The sequence below is a fragment of the Sorex fumeus genome, unplaced genomic scaffold (assembly GCF_029834395.1).
Source record: "Sorex fumeus unplaced genomic scaffold, SorFum_2.1 ptg000037l, whole genome shotgun sequence".
Lineage (NCBI taxonomy): Eukaryota > Metazoa > Chordata > Mammalia > Eulipotyphla > Soricidae > Sorex > Sorex fumeus.
The window spans coordinates 62268705-62291319 of NW_026606094.1; the positions used below are offsets into that span (position 1 = coordinate 62268705).

Below are 22615 nucleotides of genomic sequence, written 5' to 3' on the forward strand. Positions count from 1 at the left end.
TGCCACTAGCGCCGAGCGGGTCTTGCACACCCGCCAGACCAGCAAGCTTTGGGGGGTGCGGAGGGGGAGAAAGGGTTAGGGTCCGGGCGACTCCGGGGGCGCGGCGACGCCTCGGGACTGCTCGGGAATGATAGGAATAGCACTTCTCGGAGCCAAGAGGGCAGAAAAAGAGCTGGAGTGAGCAAAACAAAGAGCGAGTGTGGGCCGCGGTGACTTCATGCCTTACCAATGTCCCGCCCACGCCCGGGCTGAGCTACGAGCCAGCGCCGCGGGCTCGCCTGCAGGCGGTCTGGGCAGGGCGCTCCGTAGCGTGGGGCGGTTTCCTAGCAACCCGCTGCCCCGAGCGAGCCCCGCTCACCCGCACGCACTTTGGGAGCCCCCCACCTCCAGGGCTCCGGGGTACGCCTCCCTCGCCCCGGGCCGGCCTCACCACCCTCACATCCTCGCCGGGTGCACCCCAGAACGAACCAGCTTGCCGGGGGCTCTGCACCGTAAGACGCCCGAGAAGGAGCTCACTAGGGCCAAGACCCCAGCACGCAGTTCCCGCCCTGAGAGGCTGGGCTCCTGCACTCCCCTGGCAGGGCTCGCCGTGCTGCGCCCCACTCCCAGCCGATCCGGGAGTTGCGGTGCCTAGCTGCGTGTCTGCACGCGCTGGAGGGAGCTTCTCCGGCTCTCCCGGAGGCGCCTCCACCCCCTGGCTGCTAGCACCCCGCGCTTCCTCTCCAAGACCTTGCCGCTTCGACTTGGCCCGCTGCACAGCTGACCAGGCTGCAAAAAAGAGGCAACTCGGTGGATCTGACCCCTGCCCACCTGTGGAAGAAGCTCGCACCGACAGATGCGCTCCCGACTTTTCCCCCACCGTGGGCCTCGCGGGCGTCCCCTCCCACCGAGGCAGCCGCTCCAGTGAATGTCCTTTAGGCTGGTTTTTCCCCCAGCTTCGGGCTTTGTTTGGGTTTGATTGTGTTTGGCTCTGCGCTAAGCTGATTTATGCAGCAGAAGCCCCAACGGCTGGGGAGAAACAAAAGCTCTTTTCTTTGTCCCAGAACGGGCTGCGGAGCCCTCGGTCGCGTCGCCGCCGCCCCGGGCCACTGGCCGTCGGAGGAGGCGCTTCTCGCGGAGATCTCGGGAGCCTCCGAGCAGAGCTGGGAGGGCCGAGCGGGCCCTGAGATGCAGAGCGGTGCTCGGGCCGGCGTACCTGCACCGCCAGTGGGGAGCCGCGGGAGCCGCCTGCCGGGCCTGCGGGAAACTTCCTAGCGACTCTCGGCCCGCGGGCCCCGAGGTGCGCCCGGGCGGCGCGAGCGCGCATCCGGAGAGCCGCCGGCCGGCGGGCGCGGTGCGGGCTGCTGTGCATTATGTGCCGCTTGGACCAGGCTTTTTTTACTGCCGCATTTGTCTGCCTGCAAAACTGCCGCCGAGGTCCTGCCCCCTTCCTCCGGGCGGCCTGGGTGTTTTCAGTTGTTCTTGGACTGGGCCAGAGTGGTAAGTGGTTTTGCTTTTTCTTCTGTCTCCTTCTCTTTCCCCAAAGGTGATGGGACTCGGGAAGAGAATCCCGGACAGGTAAGTCAGCCGCCCAGGGCCCTGATAACTGCAGAGGGGCGTTCTGTGTGGTGTGGCAGCGCAGATGGCGCTCTGGAGGCCAAGTGTCAAGTATTTCCGCCCCTTGTGACAGCAGTAACTGCTCCGGGGTGTTGGGGAAGTAGTAATAAAATGAAAATTTGGAACTGGGGGTGGGGTCGTACTGACAGAAGCCAATTCAGAGTTTCTGCTCCATCCTTAAAGACTTTAGGTCCTGGGTGGGTGCCTTGAAGACACTCCTCATCTCTCTAGATTTGAGGTCTACTTTCTACCTGCATGTATTTGATTCTTCCTAGGCTGAGGATGTCTATATGGGAGTGCGTCTTTTAGTTTTGCTTCCAAGAAAGAAAAGAACTGTAGCATCCAAAAGCACCCCCAAAACCCATCAAAGTGTTCAGCATGAATGAGCACTAAATACACTCAAGAAACATATATATTTTTTTAGGACACTTTTTGTTTTCAGGTTAAAAATTATTCTTAGCGAAACTGGCATCTCCCTGAAATCTCTCTCTTAAGCTGAATGCTGAACCAGGATTGGTAGTTTTGCATACAGGCCAGCTACTTCTCTCATAATTTAATTTCGAGAGATGATGCTTTATCAGGTGTATTGGCCTCACCTATAAGATGACACTAATAACACAGGTTCTCCCAAAATCACAAAGAAAAGCTGCTGTCACATAATGTATTGTCAGAAAAGTTGTTCTGACAATATTAATTATTTGCAAATATACGATGTCAGCTTGGGTTTGTTCGCAAATAGTAAAATATAGAGCAATAATAGTAGTGATAATTACTTTAAAGTGAGTTCTTACTGCTTTTCAGTATAGGCCACATGTTTATTTTTGTCAATCCAATGATTGTTGCCACTCTTTTTAAAAAGTTTTACATTTGCTGTATTTGGTCATCTTAGCTCTTGAACTCTATTGTAGCCCTTCTCTTACTGGTTCAAGGAGAATTCTTACTGTATTTTAAAATAAGATTTATTCCTATGCTGTAAACTGATGGGTTAACTTTCTGCCTGAAGCTAATTGAGTCTAGTAATAACCTTATATATAATTATTCATGTAAACATACAATTTTGCAGCAGTTTGTTTGTTATAGATTTAGCTGTCAATATTTGTTTCAGTGAGATTTGCACAAGTAAAATGAGAGCAATCAGTACATTTTTTCTTGTGGCATTTGGGGGGCCTATATATTAATTTCAAAGTAAAAGAAACTTAAGACAAACAAATTCCTTGTTCATTATCAGTAATCTTTTAAATAGAATGAACAGATTTTCCACCTGGTGCAGTTCCATCCTGTGTTAACAAGTGACATTTTGAAATTTAGTTAACACGTACATATGAGTAAAATGACCAAAATTGGATATATTATCCCCAATACAGAGGCAAATATCCAACGTGTCTTTAGAATTTGTTAATAATGATGATTTTTAATATTCATTGTGCTTATAAAGATTAGATATGTTCTCATATTCTAGCATTGTAATTCAAATCAGTGACTCCTTTAGTTTGAAGCAAGTACTATGAATGGGCTCCCTTGCACCTGCAGTTTTGAAAAGGGAATGCTTATCTGAAATCAGAACAAGGCATCCTTTTCCCAGTCTCTGTCAATATACAAAGGTTTTTGATGTATATTGGTCTGCATTGCAGTTAAAAACATGCAAAAAATTTAAATTATAGCCAGCACAACTCAGAAAATTAGAGATCAGCTTAAACTGTTGTACTTTGGTGATAGAGCTACAAATCTCAAATTATATGTTTTCACAGTGCAAATTAGATGCTTAAAGGGGAATAGAAATTTAGGTATCAATTACAATGGAAATCTTGTTTCTTTGCTCAGTAGTTTACACCAAGAACAAGTTGAAGGCAATAAAGCCATATAAAAGAAGCTGTAAACTGAAGAAGAACTTATGTTTGGGTTTAATTTTTGAAGTAGATTTTATAGTTTGCCAATATAGTTTAAACTTTTAATGATGATTATGTAGTGAACAGGCAGGGGTGCTGTTAATATAATCTGAATGTTTTTCTGACCTCGAAAAAATGATTGGGGTTGGTTTTTCACCTTTACCTGGTGGAAATTAACGGCAATTACAGAAACAATAATACTATGGTTAATGGTTAATGTGTTACTGAGATATACTAAAGAATACCTAACGGTTAATATTTGAAGAGTTAATGATGTAACACTATTGTTTCTATCTTTGCTAGTTTTTAAGGTCGTTAGTATTTTTAATCTATAGTGGGATTGAACATTTTAAGAATTTATTTTAAAAAGTAGTTGAGAAATTTTTTTTCTGTTCATAATCAACTATTTGTATAGAATAACTTTACCTCAAAACATTCTTCATAAAGTATACTGAAAAAAATCTTCATAGTTACTTAAAAACTGAAAATATAGCTAAGTGAATGAAAGCTTCATTAAAAAAAAATCCAGCTTTCCAGAATGAGTATCCAAATTAATTATATCTTAAAGAAACAGAGAAATGACCCGATTAGTTGAAAACTAATCTGTGTTTGCCCGTATGAAAGCAAAGTACCTGATAAGATTTTTTAAATGCCAGAAAAATTTCTGTACCTTCAAATAGCACCTTTTTGAGTTACCAAATTATCAGAAATAGTATCATTTAATGTAGTGAGCATGTGCTGGCCATTTGTTTCTTTTAATTTTTTAACCTTATATCATGGAGCCATAGCACAGCGGTAGGGCATTTGCCTTGCACGTGGCCAACCTGGCCAACCCAGGTTCGATTCCTCTGCCCCTCTCAGAGAGCCCGGCAAGCTACCGAGAGTATCTCGCCCGCAAGGCAAAGCCTGGCAAGCTACCCATGACATATTTGATATGCCAAACACAGTAACAAGTCTCACAATGGAGACGTTACTGGGCCCGCTCAAGCAAATTGAAGAACAACAGGAGGACAGTGGACAGTGACAGCGATATCATGGAAAATGTCAAACACCGTGATGTAAGTAAGGAATTGCCACACACCCAGAATGCAGCTTCGATACTAATAAGTCAAGGGCAAGTTATGCCATGTTTTTTACCCACAAAATTCCTCTTCTTCTCTCCAAGTAGATTATTTTGAATCACTTTTCACATATCATTTTTATCTTAATGTAATCAAAATAATCAAACATGGCAATGAAATGCAGTGTCATTAATCCCAAAGCATAATATTTTAGCTGATATTTAGGACCATAAGAATATACACAGTATTTAAATGGAGAACTATGAAAGTGAGAGTGGCAAGGAAAGACAATGAGTTTTGACCGTTTACTTTCTTCCTACTATGACTCCATTAGAAATATTTTTCATAGAAGTATGTATATGTAGCAGCTTTTGGGTATACTTGTATATGATAAAAAATGAACATGAATAAATATACTTCCCAAGACAAAATGGGAACTTAGCTTAGTGGAACCAAAGAAGATATACTTTGTTTGAATTTCAGTTTTAAGGTTCTCCTGAGTGCAAAAGAGACCTTAAGCTCTCTTGTAGTATCAGTTTTCTTTTTGGGTCATTTTTAGCATACATATATCTAGACATACACTAATCTTCATCTTCTATATGTCACTCCAGTCTAAAATCCTTTAGAGCATGTTTATATTTGCTGTTTACCAAGGGTGACAGCACCTCATTTTCCTCACCTCATCTTTGAGTTGGCTGCCCTGAAGCCTGCTTTAGTACCCTGCTGTGACACCACTCTGTCAGGACCATGATGATTTAGGGGCAGGAGAGGAGGTCAGTGAAAGGGTGCGGAGTTTTAGCAATATGATGAATAAATTACAAGGGTGAATAAGTTACATTGACAGCAGTTAACCACATAATACAGCAAGCTTCATAGATACTGGAGAGAAAAGCTTTAATATTTCCGTCATGACAGTAACAACAAAATGGAAATTGTGTGAGGTGAAGAAAATACTAAGTCACTCTACTATGAAAAATATTTTCCATATATGCTATATGTATTGTGTGTGTGTGTGTGTGTGTGTGTGTGTGTAATGTCATCACATTGTATACTGTACACAATTTCGTATCAGTTCAATCTCAGTAAAGCTAGGGAGGAAAAAAAGCTCTCCATGACTTCTCCATTGTAAAATCTGATGACTTTTTTTAGCCTTTATCTTACCTGACCTATCCAGTCAATGAGCTGACATTGTTGACCGTTTCCTTTTTACTTTTGGATTCCTAGGCCTACTTTCTCTTAGTATGAGCTCATATTCCATGTGCGCGTATCATCTTTCCTAATGCCTCAACCTCCAAATAAAGAAGTAGCCCAGGCATCAATCCTTGATCTGTTTCTTCTCAATATGCACTAAATCATTATCATCATCAGGAGGATTGATTTACTGTTGAATCTTAAATACCATCCATTCATCTGCTGACAACTTTAGTCTTAACCTTCAGACTTACTGATCTCAGAGGGGACCACAAACTGACTATTCAACTTTTCTACTGTATGTCTAAAGGCAAAATCAACCCCCAGATATTCCAAACTGAACTTTCCCTTTTATCCCTTAGACTTGTTTGTTTTACACTCTTTATCATCTCTGTATATGATAAGTTGGTTTTCCAGTAAGTAAGTTTAGGATAACCTCCACTCTCATAGTACCCTTGATTTTCCCCTCATGTTTATCATAAATTCACTGCTCCCACAATTACACTCCCAATTACACTCTGGTCCATGCCCTTTTTTGCTTGACTTCTTGAATGCCTGCTGAACTGACTTCCTTGCTCTACAATACATCCAGACTTACTTTAAAAAAATGTGTCTCACACTTGCCAGCCCTCCACTCAGAACTCTACATGGTTTCCCATCTTTCTCAGATGGAAGATCAAGTCTTCACATGACTTTCAAGATCTGGCTGTCCTTCTGACCTCCCCTTCTTCCCGCCCTTCTATCTCATCTCTCTTAATCCCAGCATTGGCCCTTGTGTTTCAGATTCAGTAAGTACAGTCCTGTCACCAATCTTGAACACACTTTTCCTTTGCCCAGAATGCGCTTCCATGAGTTACCTTGCTGATTTTAGTTCTCTATTCAAATATCACTTCATCAAAAAGACTTCTTTGTCTTTCTTATCAGAACTATTTGGCCCACTTAGCTTGCTTCTTGTTCTTTTATAGCCCTTAACATTTCTGGTATGTAATATATTTGTTTATTGTTTTTCACTCCTTCCAACCCAGCATCAAAATGAGATTACTGCTTATGAGGGAAAGTACAGTGTTCTATTTCCAGCTATGGAAGTGCCAGCTATGTAAAAACTCTTGATATACTCTGTTGAACTAATGAAAGAATTCACACATATGTCTTTTCCACTTTATCACCAGTTCATTACAAGATAGGGCTTTTTCCCCCTAGCAGTCTGTCTTGTCTTTGTAACAGACAAGTTGAAGAGTCAAGTTCTAGTATATTTATTAAAATATAAATTTTTTTTCTAAAATAAAAACAGAGGTATTTCTGCATTTAGAATGCACAGGCAAAATATTAGTTATGTATAACCATAATGTCATCCAAGGTTTATTGACATAATCCATTATAATCGTAGTCTTTCCAATTGCGTAGAGCCTATTATACGTTATCTATTAATCTAAATTGTCAGGGTATAAGTTAAATTCCTTACGTTCCTTAGCACCATCATCATACCCAGGCCATTTTACTAACCACTACAATGGGTGTCTGAGGGCACTGTTTTGATCTAAGGCTGCTTTAACTTTAGGTTCCTTTAACTTTAACAGATAGATCTTAGTCCTATATAGAGACCATCTAGTTTTCTTGAAAATTAACAAACTACTTGCTTTGTGGCAGTCTTTCTTATTTCTCATTACTAAGCAAAGATGTTTAAAGCATTTTTCTGGAAAATACCCAATAACATTCACAGTCATTCTAAATTTTATTTTCTTGGTTTTATAAATCTCTGTGAGTAGCTGATAGAAAAATTACTAGTAACATTCTTGAAGCTTGACAGATTGACATAAGGAAATTTTCTTTTGTTCTGTTTTGTTTGGGGGCCACACCCAGGAATGCTCAAGGGTTACTCCTGGCTCTCATTCAGGAATTACTCCAGGCAGTGGTTGAAGAACCTGGATGCCAGGAATGGAACCTGGGTTGGCTGCATGCAAAGCAAGCACCCTACCCACTGTACTATCTCTCTAGCCTTTGAATAGTTTTATATGTTCATTTTTATTATAGTCAGTCTTATATTTCATGCACTCTATATTTTTGGGACTTCTTGGTCCTCAAAATTCTAGTTCCTATTTCAACCAATTCTACACATTTAGAGCAGTTTTGCAGCATGAATCTCCAATTATATATTAAGTGCATTCTGGAAATTAGATATTTATTAGTAAAGAACAGAAAAGTAACATTTCATATTAAAGAATATTGCATTTTACTAAATTGAACAATTAAATTCTGAACTGCCTATGTAGGTCACATAATTGTTAATCTCCAGAAATGAAACTTTTCTAGTTGTTTAATAAAGATGTTGTGTATGTATAGTGAAAAGAAAGTAGTGTAATGCTCATTTAATTTATAAAGACCTGAGTACCTGTGCCATACACTGATATAAATGATTAACCATATTATTTAATCAACATATGGAAATTATAAAAAGGTATATTTATTTTCCCTATTTTAGAACTGAGGAAACTGAAGCACAGAGAAGTCCAAATAACTCACTTACAGTTACCTGGCTACTAAGTAGAAGAAATGGAATCCAAACTACTATTTTGCCTATTGTCAAACTATTTCTCAAAAGATTTCTGGATGTTCTAAGTTACACATTCACTATGAAAATCAGATACATTCCTTCCTTAGGGGATCCTAGACTTCTGCTTGTGGCTCTGTCACACTGTTGCTTTCACAAAATAACTTCAAATGCCAGGACAAAGACTTGGCTGGTTGGCTGGGGGTTGAGGGGGGAGGGGACCAGGGGGATGCTGGGAGAGGGGTTGTCAGGGAGGGCTTTAGTTAAAACATCCCTCCTGTCATAGCCCCCAGATACCCTCAACTCACCATAACTGCACCTTACTGTGGTTGTTTTAATATCAGATTGAGAAAAGGAGGGAAAATAAACAATAAATGTGTCTTTATGGAAGTCATCCATAATGAAACTAACCTACTAAGCTGATCAGAAGTGCTCAAAGTGATAAAATTATGGTAACACGAGTTAGACTATTGATTAGCCTAGGAGTCATAGCATTCTAGCTATTGTAGCTACTCTATTATAATTTAATTGCCTAAATTTAACATATTACTGTTAAACCTCTTACCTACAAATGTTGACTAAAAGGTATGTTTGTGGCTGTGATAGAAATACTTGTAGTGGTTAGTTAAATTTAGTAGTATTAACTATTTAGCTATGACATGTCCAATAAATGCCAGACTAAAGGCATAATGCTATGCTTCGGAAAGATTTTCTTTCTTTTTTTGCGTGTGGTTTTCTAACTTTGACAAAAAGGGTTAATTGTTCATCCACATGGAGTGGAGACTTTTGAAAGCAGTGGCGGGTACACTGGTAACCGATGCAAAAAATTTTTGAGTGAACCTGATCTTCCGGCCTTCTGAACAACCCTATGTGAATACATTATGGTATAATCCTTATTCCTTTGGCCCAGAAAGCTTTCTTTTGAGCCTGGAATCCTTGTGCACATCTGGAATTCCCATCTTCTTCGTGGCAAATTTCCAGCTCTCTATGAGTGCCCAAGGGACACACTCCTTAAAGTCCACTCCGTGTATGCGCTTATGAATGCCAAAGATGTATTCTCTGGTCAGCACCTCGCTGAGGGTGAATGACCTCTAGTCTTTCTGTGACTTTTCTTTGTGGGAGCCATTCTGTGGAAAGGAAGAGTGTGAGAAATTGTGTCTCTCCAGCTAGAATTTTGGTACTGAGACATCAAAAACTCAGTTCTGAGCACTGGAATACAGCAGAGAACAGTCACATCCCTACTCTTGTGATATCCACATTCTAAAAGAAGAGGATAAATGTATGTAGGGAAATGTATGAGAGTAAATGTGTTATATGTATGTTATATGTATGTAGGCCTATGTGTATACATATGTAGATATATGTATATGTCATAGAGATGATTAAATAAAATTGAAAGTGAAAAATAATGCAGAGTGAGAGAAGGGACGTGAGGGACAAGGCTGTTATTATATATAGGTCAGAACAGAGATTTGAATAACTTGACATTAGGCTTAATTTTTCTTTATCTAGTCCACTTTAGCACTTCCCACTTTTTCTTATAGTTTAGCTCCTCCTGAGAAAAGGGGGAAATGGCCTCCACTCTATGAGCCTTCTAACTACTTTCCAACATTTTCTAATACTTGCTTACGTTACCGCTAAGCTTAGAACCTTTCACAGTTCCCATTGTCTTATGCTCCTCCACGGACCTTATAAATCTATACCAGAATGTTATGCAAGGTTCTCTGTTCATCCCTGTCCCAGCATGTACCTGGGACCTCCTTGAGAAAAAAATATGTTTCTATGGTTGCTGTGTTTCCAGTAGTATACAGTAGTTCCTAATAAACTATGTATAAATTGCTCAATGAATAAGGTGTTAAGTTTCTCAATAGGCAGCTAAATAACTAGCCTCTATTCAGATCTAACCTACAACAGAATTTTAGTTTCCTAAAACATTAGATTTTGGGGCTAACTCTTGCTGGCTCAGCCTCTGACACTACATAGGGTTCCCTGAGAACAGTCAAGCGAGTTTCCAGAGCACGAAGCCACAAGCAAGCCCTAAGTAAGGTCAGGTGTAAACTTAATGCACCCCACCACAGCACACAAAGCCCCAAACCCCATAACAATGGTTTCTAACAATTATAAAAGTTGTTACTATTTTTTCCATTCAATTCTAAAAAGCAAGCACCTTATTCCATAGACAAATGTTTAGCAAAGATCGAAACAGAGATAATGCTTTTCATTGTGTTTTGCTTTCAAATTTGTAATAATTTTAACTGCTGTGAATTATATATTCAAATAAAAATGATCTCGATCCTTTGCTATTTAGATACTGTTTACTTTTTTTTTCTTTTTTAGATTATGTACAAGGGGCTGGAGTGATAGCATAGCGGGTAGGGCATTTGCCTCTCATGCGGCTGACCCAGGTTCAATTCCCAGCATCCCATATGGCCCCCTAAGCACCGCCAGGGGTAATTCCTGAGTGCAGAACCACAAGTAATCCCTGTGCATCACCGGGTGTAACACCCCCCCAAAAAAAAGCCAAAAAATACAAAAATAAAAATAGATTATATACGAATAGGGATTTATAGTCACTTTAAGCAAGTACTGGAGAAAAGTAATGAAAAGACTAGTTAACTTTTCTGAAGTATTCTTTGTATGCCAGGCAGTCTTGGACTTACAGCACCGAATTATATTATACCCTTTAATAACCACAACTCTCTGAGGTATAGATTCTGACTACTCCCACTTTACAGATATTCAGACTAATTTACATGGACTGTGGATAACTTTTTCAGGCTCACTAGCTGACATGTAAAGAAAACATAATTCAAACCTGTGTGGTTTCAATCACCGCTCTCAGTCACCATTCCAGATTATCTCCCTGGGACCTGGGACGGATGCCACCCTGAGCCCCGCCCCTCCACAGAAGCAAGGAGAACCTGCTGTGTATTCTGAGCAGTCTTCAACTCCCCTCTAGACCATTTCCACAATTCTCCACTTAAATAGCCTCAAGTTGTTTTCAAGGCATCCTGTGGCTAGACCATCACCATCTCTAGGCTAAACCCTGTGAGAAGGGAAGTAAACAGGGCCTGCAAGTGCAGGCTGATGAGAGGCAGTTTACAATGCAGAATAAAGCGACAAGTGAAAGAGAAGAGAAGCAGATTGAGGGCTGGAAGAGTTGTGCTTCAAATACTGCCAAGTTTCCAATCAGAAGTCTAACGAGGATAAGATTTTAAATTCAGACCTTGCCTCCTCGGTATATTTTTCAAAGTAAAAACTGTAACGTATTTTACTCAATGATAATAAGTGATAGCAAAATGGGTTTCTCTTTGGTTTTATTCAATAGTTTCTTAGCCTGGTTTTAATTATAAAATAATTTACTGCCCACTACTATTTTTACTCTCATTCCTGTTCCTGAGAAGATTGGGTTTAGACTTGTCATATAATTGCAATATTACTAGTGGAGATAGTTACAAACAATGAAAAATGCTAACACTGAGAAGGAGAACTAGTTCATGTCATAGTCATTTTTTTATGTTTGTAAATAAATGCCTTTTGGTAAACACTTGGATGTATACTGAATATGTGAATTTATAGATTATATTGAATTTTATTTTCTTGCTAATAGTATTATGGTTAAAGTTTAGTGTACACATATCTTAAACTTAGTTTAAGTTTTTATTTTTCCTTATTTATATAAAGTTTGTTACAGAAAAGGATATTTTATTGACATGAATTACCTAAATTTGATTCGGTTATTCAGCTTACATATATTGAATATTTAAAATGAATGAATCCATATTATAAACATTGCCACACTGCCTTCAGGAACTAAATGGACTGCTTTTCAAATTTAAAATCAGTCTTAATGTGAACTCCTTTCTATTTCCACAATAAATTAATATAATTCTCTTACCAAAGAAAAATATAATAAAAGTCAGAATGGTCTCCATTGGGATTTTTTAATTTAAACAGTACTACTTTCTTGTAAGGAAACTACTAATATTAAATAGATATAGTAAAATTAACTTTCTGGGTTCTTGAAAAGGTTCCCAACAAAAATCAATTTATATTTAGATAAATGTTCTTTTTCTCTTTCGACTTCATCAATGAGACAGCCGTTACTATTATAGCACTTACCAAGATGTGTTTTATTTTTTCAGGTGTTTTTGTTGTAAATAAACCAAAACATAAAAAGTTGTGCATTTGTCAAAAAAAATCTGCTGTTATTCCATATTAGTACTGATACACTTTGATTATTCTAGAGAATTGACCTCCGAATCATAGGTCCAGTTAGTGTAGAATAAGGAAATTAGAATAAGGAAGCAGAGATGGTTGCCAAGGACTAGGTCGAATTTAATTCCATGGGAGAGACTAAGTTTAGAATTTGAGAGAAAGCTTGATAATGAATCCAGGGAAATCGAAGATTTAAAAATATGTCAGCTCTGAAGAAACTTGCTAAACATTCTTGTTAGTTCTGTGAGGCATACACTGAATTTTTCCGAGGCATGTTTTTATGATTCTTTTTCTTGTGGTTTTGGAGACTTTCCTTTTAGTATAGAAAAGGCTAAAGATTTAAGCTACACCAGTAGTAAAATTCAGTAGTGTTTGAGTTACTATCCCTCCCTCAGATACATATGGCACCAGCATCCTATCTTTGGAAGGGAACCCCATCTTCCCAGGTACAAACATTTCACCTATTTCAACAATAGATATATTTAGTATAATTCTCTAAAAGCTATTACATCCACTGGGCAGGAAAAAAAGCTGGGCAGGAAACCTCATCCTTATGAAATAAGAGACTTGCCATTATCCTGCAAAGGGGCTTTAGATTATTAAGAGTTTACTTGAAGAAAATCTTTAAAAGAAAAATTTTAATTTCTACACATCTGGGCTTACAGGAGGTATCTTAAGTGGGTTACGGAATGTCTTTTGGAATTTTCTGCTCAAGTGTGGATAAGATGCCAGTCCTGTAAGGTATTCATTGACTGCGGTAGAACGAAGAATGTAGGAAAGTTTTTGGGTGTGCAGGATTTGCTGTAGAACTGGCTGTTCTAGTTGGAAACAAAGAAGTCATTGTAGCAGAACTGAATTATTGGCAGGAAAACGACCTAGATGGTCGTTCTTAGTACAGGGCATACCTCCTAAGGTATGCCTTTGCCCCATTGTCTTTGTGCATTTGGTTTCAATTTTTATGGTGAATTGAAGACAAGAAAACCAAAATTTGTAAAACAAAACTCTCTAGAAATGATAGATGGGGCTCAAGTTCAAGGGAATTTATCTGGAAGACAGCAGCTTAGAAAAAAGAAATTCAAGAGTCTGTTTCAGGCATTCTGAATTTTGGTTAAAACCATTGAATAACAAGCATCTAGAATAAGACTCATAAGGTGAGGATCAAGGTATATAATCTTAGTGCCTTACCTCTATGTTGGCAATGGAAATCCGAGGTTTACAAAAAGCTGTTAGTATCAGCCCCTCATTAGAGGAGGTAGAATGTTTAATGCCTCTTGAAGAATCTAAGGTCACTGGTATTTGGTAACTGATGAGGTCAGCTATAGGGATAGGGGTCAGGGAAGAGGACTCCTGAACACATTCCCACACCCTGCTTAAGGCAGCAGGGCACATCAGGAGAGTGGGGTCCGTGCTGTTTGCTGGAGTAAACATGGTATTGATATACATTTTCAGAGCTGACCCTTGGCAATGAAGAGGGCAGCTGAGCGTTAATGCTGGAGGACGCTGCTTTCTGAGAAGAGGGTAGAAGACTAGCTTATTGGGTCATGAACTTTTAGTGGGTGCAAAATCGGCTTATGAGAAAATTCAGATATTAGGGTTTAGAGACCAGTTCCGCTCTGAAGAGATGTATATATCTTTGAAGTTTTTGCTTGTGACTAAATTACTTGGCAACTTAAATAATGGTTTGCTATGACTGGGATCAAACCCAAGACCTCACATATATAATGTTTGGTCAGTTCCAACTATTCTGGATATTCTAACTCTTTTCCCTATAGATGGACTTTTTAAATACCGCCCACATGGCCTGGATTTTTCTTCTTTTACATAGGATGATTATCAATTCCTGTGGGTTTAGTTTTTTTTAAACAAACAAAAATAATACAATGTACGGGATCAGGGTTTTCTTGGCCTTCACCCAGTTAAATGTTTTTATGCCTCTGCAAAAGAGTTCAAGGTCCAGAGTACACTAAAATTGGACCACCAAGCTGTCACAGCAGCCGAGAACTCACTAAATCAGGAGCCTATTTTAGATTACTTGTTAGGAATCCTTATTGATAACAGGAAACTAAATACACAAGGAAATGTCAAAAAATGCAGAAGTACTAAAGTTTGGGAGTCCACCTTTCCAGCATAATGAATTTCTTGTTAGTAATTTAGGTTTCCAAGAATTTTGCCCTTAAAAGCACCTTTTAGGCCTTTTTTTTTTCCTTTTTGGATGACACCCAGCGACGCTCAGGGGTCACTCTTGGTTCTGCACTCAGGAATTCCTCCTGGCAGTGCTTGGGGGACCATATGGGATGCTGGGGATCAAACCCAGGTCAGCTGCGTGCAAGGCAAATGTCCTACCCGCTGTGCTATGACTCCAGCCCCCCTTTCAGGCCTTTGAGGAAGCTGTATACTAAGTGGTCCAGGATGGTCCAAATAAGTTGGAGATTAAAGGCAAGTTATTGGGGGTTGCCAGGTACAGTGATCCTCTTCAGCCAGATCTCAGAAATAGGGGATGTGATTCAGTAATATAGTGCCTGCCTTGCATGTGTGAGGTTCGGGTTCAATCCCTGGTACCACCCCCCGCCCCAAGCCCCACCGTACACACTCATAGGAAAAACCATAGGAACACTGAAACTGCCAACTAATTCCAGATGCTGGGAGAACATGATCATTAACTTACACACCCATAATTTATTTGGGGGAAGGTCTTTTATTCATAAACTTCCCAAATTGTTGGTGTACAAAAAGTGAAGTGTGGTGAAAATAAGGATGCTTTAAAAGGCAAGAAATTAATGGGCATAAAGTGAATGCTGCAGGTAAGAGCATAGAAACCATTAATTTGGGAATAAAACAGGCCAGGAGGAGTAGGTTAACTGGGCAACATATAAGTTTCTGTGTACTCAGTGGATCTCTGAGCAGGCGAAAAAACACATCATTGCCTCAATTATGGTGAGGGAGGAGCCCCTGTACCCACTCAAATATAGTCCTATTTGATTGTCTATTTAAAAAAGTAGCCTGAGGGATTTTAGTAGAAGTACAGGGAGAATGAAAGAGCTAGTTAGTTAAGTATTAGAAGATATAAGAAATATGAAGTCTAGGGGCTGGAGCAATAGCACAGGGAGTAAGGTGTTTTCCTTGCACGCCTCTGATCCGGGTTCAATTCCCAGCATCCCATATGGTTCCCAGAGCACCACCAGGAGTAATTTCTGAGTGCATGAGCCAGGAGTAAGCCCTGTGCATAGCCGTGTGTGACCCAAAAAGCAAAAAGAAAAAGAAATATGAAGTCCAAGGGGTAAGATGGGTACAGAATAGAGGGTTTCAGTAGGAAAGATTAGCCCTGGGTGTTGAATACTGGGGATGGTTTTATTTCTGTCTGGGTTGCTGCTATTTCTTCATCTTTGACACACATGAATAGGCTCACTCAATAGCAGACCAACAATACTGTGAGATTTGAACAGACAGCATGTACTCAGGAATCAGGCAGAACAGAGATTCATCTATTATATAGTCAAAGGACCTGGCCAATTCCTCAAAGAAATTTTCTCTCACTTCTTCATTTCCTCCTTGAAATGACATCTTCCTGTTGTTTGGTGCTATAAAAACAACCTTGCATGTTCCTTTTCAAAGTACACTTATTAGGGTTCTGTCATGTGTCAGTTTTTGCTGTTATTCTAACATATACAGGGAGATAGCCCTAATCTTTAATTGAAGTAAATTTGGTTTATAAGACTATGTTTTAGGAATATGATTTTACTTTTCTTCTATATATGTTACTACATCACACCCATTGTCAAAAGACTGATATTTCTTCATCACATTTCATTACACCCCCTTGCTGCTTGGGTCACTTCAGTTCTTATGGCCAGAGGCCATGAGTTTTTATTTTGCTTTGTCTGTTACTTTTCTTGGCTTTTCCATATCCGACATACGATTGAGATCATCGGGTATTTTTTCTTTTCTTCTAACTTATTTCACTTAGCGTGGCTTAATTCTGTTCAGTCCTAGTGTCACAAAAGTCAAGATTTTATCCTTCCTTACATCTGAGTAGTACACATACCACATATACACACAGACACACACACAGACACACACACACACACACACCACAGTTTCCTTATCTACTCTTCTGTTGTTGGGGACTTAGGTGTTTCCAGATATTGATTACTGTAAATAGAGCATTAATGAACAGAGATGTGTTTATATTTTTTCAAATTAGGATTTTTAAGTATCAGCTAGCTACTTAGAGTAGACTTCCTGAAACATTCACATCTATTTTGAGTTTGAGCAATCTCCATGCTGGTTTCCATGAAGAGCCTGCACCAACTGGACCACCAGCGACAGTGAATGTTGAGGGTCTATTTCCCTCCACACTTCTACCAGCCCTTGTTCTGGCCTTTTTGATGGAAGCCATTCTCATTGGTATGAGGCCATACCTTTGTCATTTTTATTTGCATTTCCCTGAAAACTATCTAAGATTACCACTTTACACAGTGCCGTGGTTATTGTGTAAACACAAAAAGAGCGGGCAAGGGGACGGCAGCAGCCTATGTCTCCCACCGCCGGCTTTCGGTAGTCTCAGGCCATTTCCCCACTCCAGGGAGGTCAATGGCAATGGGCAGGCGAAGAAAGGAAGGGCCAGGCTGGTTGGTCTTGGTAGCAGTTTATTACATGGAAGAAATGAATGTCATAGAGGGCCCAGGATCTCTCAAGCATGTGCTCCCCAGGTAATCTCAGGCCTGTGCTCCCCATTCTCTCAATTCTCTCAAACATGTGTTCCTCTAGATTCAGCCTGCATCCCCATTCTCTCAGACCTGTCTCTTCGGTTCTCTCAGCCCCGTCTTCCCAGGTTCTCCAAAGTGCGTTTTCCCTAAGAGCCCCGAAAATCTCCTTATATAGATCATGGTACCTCTAAAGGGCTCAATACAGTGATGTCATCAAAAGGAGGCTGCAAAACATATATTGTTTCTTTACATCTGCAGGCCAGTACTTTTGGCGGGGAGGGGGGGGGGGGAGGATACAAAACCAAGACTAAAACCTTTCACAAGCACTTTCACAAGCTACAAGCACTTGGATTTGCATCCCAAAGATCAGTCTGCTATAGCTTGGAATCTACATCCCAAAGAGGAGTATCTGAGCTTTACATCCCAAAGACTAGGAAGAGCCTGGAATCTACATCCCAAAGATCAGGCCTGGCTAACACCTGAGATTTGTGAGAAAAGGAAAACTGCCTCTTACAATATACTGAAATTATTTACTGAAGGCAGTTTGAAGGGGAGAAATGTTCAGCCTCATCCAAACTAGTCAGGACACATGGGAAAGCTGCTTCTAGGACGGATTCTCATTTAGCAGATCAACCCACCTTAGAACAGAATGCCCTGGGTGTGTTTCTCCTCTCCTTGTCCAACAAACATATAACCATATGTAATATGAATCAATTTGTATGGACACAGTAAGAAATACTTTAAGCTTATAGAATTGCTCTCCTAGGGCCATCTCGATCTCAGACTGCAGTGCTCAGGCCAGATAGTCCTTCCTATCCCTAGCAGGGCCCTAGTCTCGTCGTTACTTTTGGATCACGACAGCATTTGTCTATGATCAAACTCCTAACTTATAGTTAAGAATCGTGGCACTTTGGCCTGGCCCATCTTGATGCCAGGGTAGCAACTAGCTTACCTGCTTGCCCTGGTTCCATCCAGTCCCTTGTCGGGACCCTGCTTTTGGGGGTGCTAGGAAGTGAGGGCAACTGAGGCTTAAGTTGAGAAAGCAGATGCCCGGGAGTGAATAATATTCAAAACCAATTAAATCCTAAGTTACAAAGCATAATATTAATTGTCTTCCTGTATCTATACAAAAAGGACATTGCATTAAACTATCCAAAAGACATAGGGAGAGGAGAAAGGCAATATTAACTTACAGTATAAGTTCAGTGTCCTAGAAGGATTTGACCTTACAAATTAACAGATTCTGTCTGATTGGGAAAAAACTGATTAACTGGTTGGGGAAGAGAGCATGGAAGTGATTACAGACAAACAAAGGAATGGAAGTGACTCGGGAGCGCTGTGCTGTGATGAGTGTAACCTGATAAACCTAAGTTCCTTGTATTCCAACAGTTATAGCCAGTGATAAATTATTAAATCATTCAAGGATGGATAAACGTTATACAAATAATTACAACTTCAATATTCCTTATGAAGCAGAGTTTTCTGCTTCCTTTTTCCAGATGCCAATATCATCTTCTCCTTTGACCACATGAGAACCTATCCATTCTTTCTAATCAAGACATATTTTTTGTTTGTTTTGTTTTATTTTATTGAATCACCATAAGATAGAGCATTACAAAGCTGTTCATGATTGGTTTTTAGTCATATAATGTTCCAACACTCATCCCTCCACCAGTGTAATTTCCCAGCACCAGTGTCCCCAGTTTCCCTCCCACTCCCACATCCCTCAAACTACCCCACCCCCTCCTGCCTCTATGGTAGGCAACTCAGTTCTCTCTCTCTCTCTCTCTCTCTCTCTCTCTCTCTCTCTCTCTCTCTCTCTCTCTCTCTCTCTGTCTGTCTTACTTTCAACACTCAGTTCATGTCCAGAGTGATCATTCCCAACTAATATTGTCATAATGGACCCTCCTCTGTCTTAACTACCCGTCACCCCCCACACCCTTGTGGTAATATTCAACCATTGACCAGTCCTCCTGGCCTGTTTTCCCTGGTCTTGGGTATTAGTTTCATAATTTTTTTAAATATCCCACAAATAAATGCAGTCATTCTATATTTGACCCTTTCTTTCTGATTCATTTCATTCAGCATGATATTATCCAAGTCCATCCACTTATAGGTAAATTTCATGACCTAATTTTTGCTAATAGTTGTGTAGTATTCTATTGTGTAGATGTACCATAGTTTCTTTACCCAGTTGTAATTAAGACAGAGTTTACTAATATTGATATAGTTCATGAGGTAAAAGAACAATTATAATAAAATCCTGGGCACTTAGGATCAATTTGAAAGGTGATATTTAATTTCATATAAGTCATTCATATTTTACCTCATGAATATCATCTTAATATCCATAAAATTTCCTATCTTAAAAGTTAGAACACTCAAACTATTAAATTTGAAGACTATCACAGTTTTCAAACCAACAAATCAAAATGTATTGTTGAGGACTTATATGATGCATTCGGCATTATGGTGGTTGTAGGTAAGGAGAAGAAATTAGAAGTCAACTATGTAGAATAGCTGTGCCTGAGGAAGTAGGTGAGTATACAATGTAAGATAGTAATTAAGAGATAAGGCAGGTGATCTGGGATTTTTTTAGTGCTTGTTGGGCTTTACTATTATAAGCAGAAAGGACATAGCTCAAATGTCTATTAATGTCAAGAGGGACTTAAAAAGCTCTTCCAGGGGGCTGGAGCAATAGTACAGAAAGTAGGTCATTTGCTTTATATGTGACTGACCAGGTTCGAGTCCCATATCCCATATGATCCCCGGAGTACCACCAGGTATGATCTTAGTGCACAGAGCCAGAAATAAGTCCTGAGCACTCCAGGTGTGGCCCCCAAAACAAACAAAAAGCTCTTTCAGATATCAATACTTAGTTTTAATCTTTCCTCTACTTCAGACAAGATTGAAGATTTCAACTACTTAGATTTCACTATACATATGATTTGCCTTTTTTTTTTTTGGCTTTTTGGGTCACACCCGGCAATGCACAGGGGTTATTCCTGGCTCTGCACTCAGGAATTACTTCTGGCAGTAGCTCAGGGGACCATATGGGATGTTGGGAATCGAACCCGGGTCGGCCACGTGCAAGGCAAACGCCCTACCCGCTGTGCTATCACTCCAGCCCCTGATTCGCATTTTTAAGTCACATCATATTCCAAGACAGTCACAAAATGCATAAATATGGCATACAGATTGTGTGCCATGTATGCTACCTATGCTACCAGTATACATGATTTCGTCAATGCGTAGTACTCACGTTGTTTTTAGTTATTAGCAGAACTGTTGACGAGCATATGAAAACAGGAAGAACAGAAGCATAATGAATAATTTATCAAGTGAATAGACTAGGGTTAGCAAAGCACAACATTCAGGGGCAACCTGCTAAACAAACAGTATGGTATCTGAGTGCTGGAGAGCAGTGCAAGATGCCAGAGAGAGCAAGTGCAGTAATAGGACAGCCCTCCCCCAGGAAAGGATCTGAACTCTGCTCCAGAGCGGACTGACAGTAGGCACCCTAGGGAAAAAGTTACCTAAGAGCACAAACTCATCAAAAAGAGGGAGCACATAGAATGTCATTTTGGTCAATGCCGAAGGACATTAACTCATTTCCTCATTCATCAGATGGACACCAAGGCCTGAAGAGAGTACAGTGAACAAAAAAGACAAAAATGCATGTCCTCATAGATTTAAATCCTAACAAGAGGAGACAGAAAACTAAAATGGAATGTGAAGCATGTCGGAAGGTACTACACACACACACACACACACACACACACACACACACACACACACACAGATAGCTAGATAGGAAAACATATATATATATGTGTACATATATGTATATATACAGATAGAAAGACACACATACACACAACACACATATTTACAGATAGGAAGACATGTACAGACAGATATATAGACAGATAGGCAAAAATAAACAGAGAGGAAGAAAGAAGTGCTGGAGAGAGATGTGACAGGTGAGTATTCCTTACCCCTTTCTGTGTTCCTTTTACTGCAAGGAAGGACTAGACACAAGCAACTCCCAGCTTACCCTCATACCTTCTATATATCTTGTCAAGTGTCTGCCTTCTCCCTTTGGATGTGAGATCTAAGCTAAGTCCCTATACTTGGAAAGCAAAGTAAAAACAGTGGCATCTGTCTTGATATATTGCTGTAAGGGAGGAGATAGATACAAAATATACAATCAATAGTTTCTAGATTAAAACTTTAATCTAGTGTTAATCAACAAACATATATTTCAAATATCTGTTATTTGATTATTGTTTAAAAGCCTTATAAATGTGCCAGAGAGAACATAGAGGGGTTAGGGCATTTGTGTGCATACCACCAATTCTGGCTTAGTCCCAACACTCTATGGTTACTCAAGCACTCCACTCACTCCTGAGCACAGAGCCAGGGATACTCTCTGAGCACTGCTAGTTGTGGCCCCCCAACTAAAAGCAAAACATAAAGCAAAAGTCATATGAAATAGTTGTATAGGCTGTCAGTTCTACCAAGTAATAGTCCACATAATATTTTTTTTTCTTTTTTGAGTTATACCCAGTGATGCTCAGGGGTGACTCCTGGCTCTGTATTCAGGAATTAATCCTGACAGTGCTCAGGGGACCATGTGGGATGCTGGGGTAGCCCATATAATTTAAATAGCAATTTTAAGTGAACTCTATTGATATAAGGTTTTAACAAATCAAAAGATCTGTATTAGAGCTCTATCACCACAAAACAAAGTGAATGCATAAAAATCATGCAAAATATATACCTTAATTTCCCCAATTTTATTTATGCCTCATGTTGACAATGTGAAAACACAGAATGTAAGAGATTCTGCATTCTGAGAGACATACCTACTATGTAGAATTTGGTGTAAGCATTCAAAATAAATTTCTTGTTTTGCGGTTTTTGTTGGGCAGTGGTGCGGGGAGGGGGGCACATCCAGCAGTGCTCATGAATTATTCCTCACTCTGTGCTCAAGTAGGTGCTCAGGGGAAATTATGCAGTGCCCTGAATTGAAACAGGATCAGCTGAGTGGAATGCAAACACCTTAACCTCTATACTATCTCCACAGCTCCTCAAAATAAATACTTTTTTGATATTTTGAGATAGTTTTGACAAACTATCTCAAAATATTCCCCTAAACTAACAGACTTGTATCAGATAAATATTCTCTACCAATCATATCATTTTAATGAGTACTCTACCTTTTCAAGTATTTTTGCAGCTCAGTGGATGAACACAATCCGTAAAGAAGGGAAAAGTTTCTTCTACTTTATCAGCAAGGAAGAAAAACCTCAGCAAAATAAAACTCATGAAGTCAAGGTCAGACAATAAGCAGAGTTAGGACAAGAACAAGTTGCTTGCATCCCTTTTCCAAATTTGGCATCCAGG

General features: G+C 40.0%; 1 protein-coding gene across 1 annotated transcript in view; it reads left to right on the plus strand.

Moving 5' to 3' along the window:
- Positions 1-700: 700 nt before the first annotated feature.
- The window catches only part of ITGB8 (integrin subunit beta 8), a 100850-nt gene continuing 78935 nt past the window's right edge, over positions 701-22615 (plus strand). The window contains exon 1 of the mRNA XM_056117986.1: positions 701-1479. Within this exon, the coding sequence (XP_055973961.1) occupies positions 1353-1479 (127 nt within the window). The 5' untranslated portion in view covers positions 701-1352. The remainder of the gene's footprint in view (positions 1480-22615) is intronic.